The 10,396-nt window shown below is 32.7% G+C and overlaps 1 protein-coding gene across 2 annotated transcripts; it reads left to right on the top strand.

Moving 5' to 3' along the window:
* The first annotated feature begins 1,374 nt into the window (after window positions 1-1,374).
* LOC134699395 (uncharacterized) lies at window positions 1,375-8,550 on the top strand. 2 transcript variants are annotated; one of them, XM_063560998.1, is made up of 7 exons: window positions 1,375-1,472; window positions 4,088-4,287; window positions 5,560-5,678; window positions 6,024-6,078; window positions 6,811-6,997; window positions 7,481-7,589; window positions 8,268-8,550. In XM_063560998.1, exons 2-7 carry the CDS (start codon window positions 4,164-4,166, stop codon window positions 8,433-8,435), a joined length of 762 nt encoding a protein of 253 aa, XP_063417068.1. In that variant the 5' UTR covers window positions 1,375-1,472; window positions 4,088-4,163; the 3' UTR covers window positions 8,436-8,550. The 2 variants fall into 2 exon arrangements, with proteins under 2 accessions (XP_063417068.1, XP_063417067.1); XM_063560997.1 differs by having other exon boundaries at window positions 1,384-1,472; window positions 4,014-4,287.
* Window positions 8,551-10,396: the final 1,846 nt, after the last annotated feature.

The following is a 10,396-nucleotide window of genomic DNA, read 5'->3' as shown; positions in this document are numbered from 1 at the left end:
ATAAATAATGTTGAGAAAGCAATGGATCACACACACCGACCAAGGGATCCCGTATAAAGTCCTCTATTTGATACTTCAAAAACTTAACAATAGAGTATCCTATAGAACGTTCTATAGTTTATGTATAATGTTCAGACAACAGGGGATCCTGTAGAACGTCCTTTGCTATATACATGATAAACAAACAATATATGAGATCCTATAGAACATGTAGAACGTTCTATAACTAGAAATATAATGTTCAGACAACAGGGGATCATGTAGACCGCCTAGAAGATCCCATAGAACGCCCTTATAGAACATGTAGCTTCATTATAAGCAATTAACAGGGGAAACGAAGACCAGCACCCCCACCCCCAACCCACTACCACCACCCCTCACACCACGTAAAGGTAACGTCTCGTGTCTAAGAACGTGTAAGCTACACGGTTTTTTTTCAATTTGCCTACATCAAAGTACTCTATTAAGCAGATAATAAAAATATTATTAACTCCATAGTATATTCAAAGCCATGGGATCACGTGCATGGGACATTTGCAAGTCTTTACAACATAATTAAGGCACCACTACTGTGTGTCATATATATCTGAAATATCATATATATCTTAAAAAGGAATATGTATTTGCTTAATGAGGGCACAATGATATATTCTACTGTAATGCGGAACATTTTCCTATTTAAGACACCATTTCACGTTGAACGTGAAATAATTTCTGTCATGAACGTTGCACGAAAAATAAAGACTTTAAGGTGAACCTTTTGGGACTGAGTCACTGTCCTCTTGTATATATGAACTCTCTGTTTTACTCAATATTCCCTTTTTAGTGTGAACACATGTATGATATAAATAATTTACAGCTTTTAAGAAAGTATATAAAGCCTATAAAGATATTCTGAACTTTTAAAATGCAAATAAAGGAAAAACATCATTGGCCTTAACGCCTTATATATATATCATTTCTTATCACGGAAACAAAATTAAATCAATTTCGTTCTTGTCCATGTTGACGATCCCTGTCTAGTGTTATTTTTTTTTTTGAAAAATACTGAGCACGCAAAACAAGCATTTCAATCACGAAGCACGTATATAATTACATAAGTAGTCACTTGAACACCTCGCTGTTTTGCCCGACTGAACGTAAAATAAAAAGGTAACACGTTGAACGTGAAATAAAAAAACGCAATCACGTACCACGAAAATAGCCCTCTACCACTCTCCATGAAAGTTAATGATTTTGCATCGTTTTAAGATAGTTTTACATGTTAAGAAAAATTCTATTTTTAGCATTAGTATTTTCCGAATCGTTTTTAAATAGCCTATAAATAGAATATGCATAATTCATGAATCGTAACGTAGGGCGGTCTACGGGATGCCTTCTTCCGCTTACCCCTTTGTTTGCCTCCCTTATGACGGACATTTTTTATTTACAATGGAGAGCTAGCAGACAGAGCAAATTTACCTGTGCGTAATGTGAGTAATCTATAAGGTTTTTAAACCTTTTAATTACATTAATTTGTTGTTTATAGCTAAATACTTTTAACATCAGAAATTATTTTTCATGAAAAAATAGTTAAACCGCCGATACATCACTTTCAATTCATCATGCTTTGCATTGGCAAAAGGGAATCTTGTCCGGTATGGAACCAGTAGATACGATTGACAAAGGGAAGTAATTTGTTTAAAAAGTGTGTAATAATAGAATCAAATCGACAAATGGACTATTGAACTCTAAAGATTTTTTATCATATATTTGTCAATCATGATTGATTGACAAATAAAAATTGTTGTTGTTGTTGAATATTCATATATTGTCTTTAATATCACCTGTTTTGTTTGTTCTCTCTTTTTGAAAATATTGTACATAAATGTCTTCTATATACCTATGTTCATGGTTTATAGAATATACAGAGATATATATATACAAATTGAGGTTTGCTTATTGAAGGCCCTACGTGTTGCTATTATTAATGTGTTTTGTATAATTAATGTTCCACACAGAGTTGTGGGTTTTAAATAATAATTAGGTCATGCATATCCGTTTCTTACAGATTATTACAAGAATTTCTCTTACATGACTTCCCTGGAAATTCTGTTACGTAATATGTATTCTAAGAATTATTTTAACATTTTATAATTGGAGAAACTTGATAACACTACATTAAATTATTCATTGAATCTCTGTGATATTAATATTATTATAACTACTAACTATTATTAACCTCTAATACATAAGGAATAATCTAGGAATTTTTAATAGATAATATTATCCTCCAAATCAGAATATTGGAAGTACACCACTAATTCATGGTCCCATTGCTTTCTATTTTAAATTCCTCCGTTTCAAGCAGGCACACCTCTTTTATTTTAAGTTCAAATAAAGTGGCAATCATTGCATTTCAAAGCAACACTTTATGGTGTCTTGTACTGAAAAAATCAACATACCTTACATGGCATATAAGAAAGAACTGGTTCCCGGAACTTCAGATGTACCAAAACAGGTACTTCAGATCTGACAAACAGACAAAATGTACCCTCTTTTTAAAATTTGATGCAGTTTTTTTAATATTCAAAATTAAAATCCAAAAGTGTCCTACAATGATCACCAGTCCTTCAGCTTTCATTTGATACCAAAAATACCTAAATATTCTACATATTTTGAAAGTTACACTCATGCGTAGGAACCATTTTGTGTTAAATATGTACTACTTTCTGGTATGTGCTTTCTGGCCGGGCCTGAATTAGTGGTGTTACACCTATTTATGATAAATTAAATGTAAACCAGTGGAATTTGATTTGATGTGTTTTAACCTCACTTTAAGCACCGCTTTTGGGCTATTTCGTGGCGGCCAGTTTTTATTGGTGGGGTGACAATTCTAGTAAATTAAGATTGGAGTCGAGTGCACCCGCACGAGCGTAGTTCGAAGTCTCAACCTCAGTGCACGTGTTGACTGTCTAGTGATTTCAGTAGTAACTACTAAGACCATTAGGCTACCGAAGCCCCCTTACTGCAATGGATGAAAATATTCACTTTTTTAAGATCTTGGAACATTATTACTATGGAAATAAATTCCGCCACAGCCGTACGGTGTTCTATAAATGCTTACATATTCATATTATACTATTTGATATCTAATAGTTCATAGTTGTTTCTTGACCCCTTCACTGACTCAATACTTAAACACAATAAACTATACATGCACATCTACAAAGTGAACAAAGTACTCAATCTACAATGATCGTTCTATATACCAAATCTGTACAAAGTTTCATTTTGTATGTTTCTTGATTGCTAAAAACTGAATGGCAAATATTGACTGCATACATTTGTATCTAGGACAACAAAAAACTGGAATAAAATTTAATGGCTAACAGTATTAGATATATTAAAAGGAAAAACACAATTTCGTACACATCAATTGTCACATAAACTATTAAAATATACCGACCACATGCATCTTGACTTCCTAAGAAGCCAAGTATCACCAGCAGACTTTTGATTTTGATAACATGTCAGGAGTATGTATTTAATGTATTATACCGTACGGATTAATAAGGGTCTAAATGGGGTTAACAACACAAAAAGGATGGAAAAGTATGCCAAAACAAAAAAGGATAGAGAATAATTACTAGTTACTTAACTTTAAAGAATAGAGAATAATGTAAAAAAGATAGAGAAAAATTGTTTTAAAAATCAGAATAAATAATTGAATTGGGGGGCCTCAGCCAGACCCTCTAAAAGTGCTTTGTTAAAGTTCATATGAGGAACATAATAATATACATTTAAAAGAACGTAAAAATTTCCTACTTTTTCTTCCTGTATATTAATAATGCATACAAATTGACTTCCTCTTTTTTGTGATTTTTTTTTTATCATTTGGGGAAAATTACCTGAGTGAAGCGAGGAAGATCAACATATGATGATTCGCATATGACCTTTCTCGTTTAAGTGTAAAGAAATTGTGTTCTTATATATCTCAGTCATATAAAACCACATTGTCTTTTCCTTTACAGATTTTCTAAAGATAGAAGTATATAAAGTCATGATTGTACATAGTTACATGATATTATTCGGTTTATCTTGACAGATAAGCAGGTGCGTGACTTTTAAAAGCTTGTTTTGGACATATTCAAGAAGAAAGGCTTGGACGAAAATCTGGAATAATGTTGTCGTTCGCTTTTGTATTTGTTTTTGTCGGGCTTGTGGCTGCTAATATAACGGGAACTAAACCCACCTCGGGTACATGCCTGTGCGTAGCTGGTACCCATGTCAATGCCCATACGTCAGGTTAGTCTTAATCTCCTATTTATTTTGATCTAAAATGTGTTCAAACTAGATGTAGTTTTTAAAGATTTTATTTTGTTTTTGATTTTTGTATTGACATTTTGTTTAAAGGGCGCACATCAGGGAATTTCAATACTAACTTTGGTATTATGATAGACTGTCCTTGCGCACATACATATTTTATAAGCAATCCAAGGCTATCCGAATAAGAACTATGGCATTAAGACCCTGCTTTTGGACAAAAGTTTGATGTTAATCTAAAGAAAATCAAAATACACAGCTTCACAAGTATGACGGAGGTTTAAAATGAAATAATTTTAAAACTCCATCCAAAATGAGAATTATACATTCAATTTGTTAAAATGCTTAGATTTTCCTTAATATTATTTTTTAGACCTTTTACCAGAAAAAGTAAACGTATGGGCGATGAACATATTGGCTTTAGTATCGTACACCTTCGCTTAATTTTTTTTAATGTGGTGATTTCGGAAAACGAAACTATGAGAATTATTTTCTCTGTTCGCTGAGAGCCCTTGCATCAAAACTTTTGGTTGACCTGTTGCAAGGCAAAATGTCTGTCTCGATCCAATATAAAATATCCTCATTTCCCCTAACCTCAACCAGAACGACCTCTATTACAGGACCTACCAGTTGCATTGTAAATTTGTTATCGTCTTGAATCTGCATGAAATACTTGCCACTGGACGCTTAACAACCAACAATACAAAAAAATCCCAGCACAAGAAAGAATACATAAAAACCAGATTATGAAACACAAAACTCATTAGGTTGAAAGTCAACTACTAATACGGTGTTTAGGAAAGTTCGACGTTTGTCATATTCATAATATTTTATTATTTGATACATGTAGAAGGAGATCGACTCACGATAAAAGTACTTGATTTATGTAGGAAAAGAAAGACAACTCTAATATTTTTTGTTCATTTAAAAAGAGAGCGCTGTATATTTTAGCTGTTGCATATCTTGATCATGTTATTTATGTGTTGTTATTTTTTAGATACTCAATTTTGTCCAATAGTATTTTATTTTAAAACTGTTAATATTTTATATATGCATGTATGATATTGCACCAATATTTGATTTCTCTAAACAAAATGATCTAGGAATATCTACATCGCACAACCACTTTATTTTTCTTGAAGCTTTCATGGACTGATAATGTCATAAATATCACTTTCTTAAAGACATCATTTAGACAACACTTAATATCATGTATCTAGTATTTTTCATTTACTTTACATTTGCACCTTTCAGCTGGAACTCATACAGCCGTGCATGCCTCTCTTAATACTGGCGACTGTTACAAATTCCATGGTGGAATCCATACTACAAGCGGGTATACATTTTATCAGCTTCAGAATGTACATGGCGAGGTTAGTTACTTTTAAACGTTATCATCCATTTCCACTCGAAAAAAGTAATTTCCATTTTTAAAGCTTTGAAGAAACTCGAATTAGTTATATTTTTATAATATTTACAATGCATGTACAGATCCAAGATTTTGAAACAGTGGGAGCCCTGACAAGCCAACATTTATTTGGAGTGATACTTTTAATATATATATATATATATGCATTTATGATATGAAACTCAATAATGGATTCCTGTGTCCCCATGCCAAACTCATTCCTACTCCCTAGGCTAATTCTGCCTTTGTATTGATGCAGAAAGAAAATGTTGAAACAAATTTTTCTATTATGATATAATATTTTTTTCAGAACTTATGGGTTGCTGGAAACTACCTCAACACAGCAACATCAGGTCACTGTACAAGTATGTATAAAACAATTACTATAGAAATAAGAAGGTGTTGTATGGCTTGGAATGACCAAATGACATGGACACATGTTTCTGAATGAAAATAGATTTATTGTCTACGGCAATGACATTATGGTAATAACCAAGCCTTACACATACATGTAACACCGAAACACATTTTAAGGAACAAATGTTTACATGTACATTGTAAGTACAGTCTTTGACAAAGTTCAACTGCGTACACAATAAGTTAAGAGTTAATCGCAGGTGAAGACATGAGGCGAAGTTAAGACTATTGGAAAATGTAATTATTAATAAGATCTTGCTTTGTTTTATCGGCTGCAATTTCCTCGCATACATTTGAAATACAAGACGTATATTTAAGGTTGAATTTAATTATAAAAAGAAGATTTTTTAGACTAAGTAAATACTATGTAGACTTTTAAACACCAATGATTAGATTATAGCAATATACTCCTGGTCAGACCAGTTGTTTAAAGGTAATAATAAAACGAAATGAGACATTGAGAGCAAATAAATGAAAATGAAATAAAAAAAAAACTACTGCTAGTAAATGTATATCATAGTAAACTCGCGTGTAGAAGTATGTATTACTATTTAATAAAAAAAAAAACATTTGTATATAGGGTAGGGTATTAAGATATGAATTCTTTCTGGGGAAATTCATTTCACATGTATAGGTTTTTGTTATAAACATTTGTTACATAACCAGTAACTATTTTAAAGCAACACATTCATCTGGCACAACGTGTAGCGATGCAGTAGCAAAGGATTATGCTTGTAAAATATTGGCTCTCCATAATGCTGGTAAGATCCATCTTTGGAACAAACACCCTTCCGGAGAACATGACAACGCATACGCCTTCAACAACATCAACGACGCATGTCATGGACAAGCTGCATCCCGATCTCAGTAAGTAAGGGAAAGGGCCTCTATCTTTAATTTTACACATTATTGACGCTAATAGTATCCTAAATCACTTCCGCTGCTAGTAGATACCGGTAAAAAAAACTTGTAACATCGTTTTAGAAAAGAGAAGAAAGTCATACGTCAAAGATAAACTGTCACCGTCATTGAAAAAACTAGGACTAGGAAAATCAAAACAATTTATAGAAAACTAAAGTATAAGCAACACAAACACATCTATAACGGGTGATTCTGAAGGTAATCATATCCTGCCCCACTAGTGACACCTGTCATGTCGCTCATGGTAATTATATATTCGATGATACGTCTCATTCGTTGATGACACAATTGAGGAAAAGAAGACCACTTTATAATTAATCAGTGAATAATCAGTATAAATGAATGAATAAATAATTAATTAATGAAAAAAAGAAAAAAAAAACACTTTTGTTTATTTGTCCTACGTACATGTAACATCGTTTTTTTCAGTTACACGTGTGGTGAATGCAGAAACCCAGGTGCTCCCGGAGGTCACGTGTGTCTGGACCGTAAACTTCTTCAATACATCCATGACATAGGATCATCAGGATATATACATGTAAGTTGTAAAAAAAACCATAAATTTCTCTGGTTTGATCGCGTTGAGAAAGATAACATAGAAATAGACATATCGTTTGTACTTTAAAGAAATATGGAAATTCGCACTGAATCTGTTTCATATTTGGATCATTTGAAAAAAAAATCTTTCAATTTTGTATAAATTTCACAGGTATGAATTTCGATTTTAGCTTCAACCGAAATTTGTGGTGTACAGCCTTGCAGTTCTGTACTTGTCATCAATTTTAAAAGTCTAATTAAGGATAATAGATTTAACTTTCAGCAAATTTCTTGTGAATATCGCTCATCATGAGTAACAAAAAAGAGATTCCTAATGCAAACGAAGAACTCTATCGACAGCAAAGCTATACTGCTTCTTTGAGATACTATTAATTCTTTTTAGTCATAGATATTCTTGTACTTTAATTCAAAATTTTACAAAATTTCTAAAATAAAACAGTCTATCGAAACTGGTTGTATTTCTGAAGAGGACCTAAAATCAAACTATTTCTTATTGATAAATTATTTGGAGACGACAGGCAACACACGTCTTCCTTGAGAAACTCTGACATTTCAATAATTATCCATGGTTAGAATGAATAAATACAAGAAACATACAGAAATAAAGTTTTCAAAGCCAAATATTTATGACAATATCTTACCTTCTATTTTGTTGTAGGTTAATGAAATAGCAGGTGCTTGTCACAGCTGTCACAGCCGTCATTACAATGGCAAAGCAGTTGACCTCGATAACGGCAGGAACAGCCTCTTTCTGTCAAAGTGCAGAGAATATGGTGGAGTTGAACCATTAAACGAAGGAAATCATATCCATTGTGGTTTCGCTTAGGCTGTGGAAAGCAAATCTTTTGTTTCGCTGACACATTCAACATTTTTATTAAATCTATGTTTAATTTTGAATGTTATTTTAAGCAATCAAGACAGATAATAAAGTTATTCTTCATTATTAGTTATAATTGTTCCAATTAAAAAAAGTCAAAGAGAAACAAAACATTTGTTTTTAATGCCCAAGTGACTATTTTGTTAAAATTTTAACCATAAACAATAAATCGTAACGTATTCAATAATGTTGAACTATAAAATACTACTTCTAGTGACTCGCTAACATACTAATAAATACACAAAATGTAACCTCCAATAATTGAATAACCACAATCAAATTGATATAATTGTTTTGTTAATTTTTCGTTTTATATTAACTAGAACACACCCGCGAAATCGCGGGCATATAAAGCTTGTAAACTGTTGTAGGATGATTTTTTGTAAAAGATATTTTGACTGGAGAATTTCATATAAGGTATCAAAAAGCCCTCAGTTATGTGTTTCCTTTCTGTTAAATTCGATTATTTTTTGGTGTCTCTGACCTTATGCCACAATTATTCTTCCTCTTTGGTACAATGCATTTTTTGGTAAAAGTCAAATTAAATTAAAAATTTGCACCGCTTCAAACATGAACAATGAAACTGCTCAAGTTATATACCATTATTATTAGATAATAAAATGTGCTTGTAGAACAAAACATCAGTGCTTTTCCTTTTGAAAGCCCTATTAACATGCCAATGGTAGGATTTGAATCTCGTATAAATGACTAACGCTCATTTGAGGGATGCTCTGAGGGGGCCTGATTCTGAAATCCCGAGGTGCGTATTTTAACGAAATTCATATCCCGACATCCCGAAATAAAAAAAAAATATTCCCGCATCCCGTAAAAATCAGTTCCGAAATCCCGAGCTTAAAAGCACCAGATCCCGACGTTCCAAATAAGTCTTGTCTCCCGCTAATCTCTACCCTACTTTCATTTTGGCCAAATCACAGCTTTCACTTTCAACAATAAATTTGTATGCCCCATCTATGGGAATTATGTTTTTTAGTCTGTTCCTCCGTTCGTTTGTTAGTCCGTCCTTCTGTCCGGCTTCAGGTTAAATTTTTTACTCTCAACAATAAATTTTCATGCCCCATTTATGGGAATTATTTTTTCTAGTTTGTTCTTCCGTCCGTCTGTCCCGCCTCAGGTTAAAGTTTTTGTCGAGGTAGTTTTTGATGAATTTGAAGTTCAACCAACTCGAAACTTAGTAAATATGTTCCCTATGATAATATGATCTTTCTAATGTTAATGCCAAATTAGAGATTTTACCCAATTTCACGGTCAAAACATAGCAAATGATAGTGCCGATCGGATGTGGCATCTGTATACTATGGACACATTCTTGTTTTTCATAGGGCCTGTGTCGTTAAATCTTAAACAAAACATGATAATATAGGCTATGCCTTTGTCGTTATTTACGTGACGATAAGTGAATGACAAAAATGATTGTGTTTATTTTCACACGGCCTGGGTCGTTGCTTACACTCGGGACAACATATAACGATTCAGGCAATGTGAAAATGGCTTGCATGAATCTTAAATAAAACATGATAATATAGGCTATGCCTGTGTCGTTATTTATGTGACGATAAGTGAATGACAAAATGAATGTGTTTATTTTCACACGGCCTGGGTCGTTGCTTACAGTTGGGATTACGAAAGTGGCTTGCATGAATCTTAAATAAACATGATAATATAGGCTATGCTGCAATTGTGTCGTTATTTACGTGACAAATAAAACATGATAATTTAGGCTATGCCTGTGTCGTTATTTACGTGACGATAAGTGAATGACAAAAATGATTGTGTTTATTTTCACACAGCCTGGGTCGTTGCTTACACTTGGGACAACATATAACGATTCAGTCAATGTGAAAATGGCTTGCATGAATCTTAAATAAAACATGATAATATAATCTTAAATA

Source organism: Mytilus trossulus, unplaced genomic scaffold, assembly GCF_036588685.1.
Source record: "Mytilus trossulus isolate FHL-02 unplaced genomic scaffold, PNRI_Mtr1.1.1.hap1 h1tg000062l___fragment_2___debris__unscaffolded, whole genome shotgun sequence".
NCBI classification, from domain to species: domain Eukaryota; kingdom Metazoa; phylum Mollusca; class Bivalvia; order Mytilida; family Mytilidae; genus Mytilus; species Mytilus trossulus.
Note: the sequence above shows the minus strand (reverse complement) of the source record. Positions and strands in the feature narration are given on the sequence as shown.

What these genes read in the sequence shown, in the direction of transcription:
- LOC134699395 (XM_063560998.1), top strand. Translation starts at nt 4,164, where the DNA reads ATGTTGTCGTTCGCTTTTGTATTTGTTTTTGTCGGGCTTGTGGCTGCT. An exon ending in TGTCAATGCCCATACGTCAG is followed by an intron (nt 4,288 to 5,559) that starts GTTAGTCTTAAT and finishes TGCACCTTTCAG; the next exon opens with CTGGAACTCATACAGCCGTG. An exon ending in TTCAGAATGTACATGGCGAG is followed by an intron (nt 5,679 to 6,023) that starts GTTAGTTACTTT and finishes TATTTTTTTCAG; the next exon opens with AACTTATGGGTTGCTGGAAA.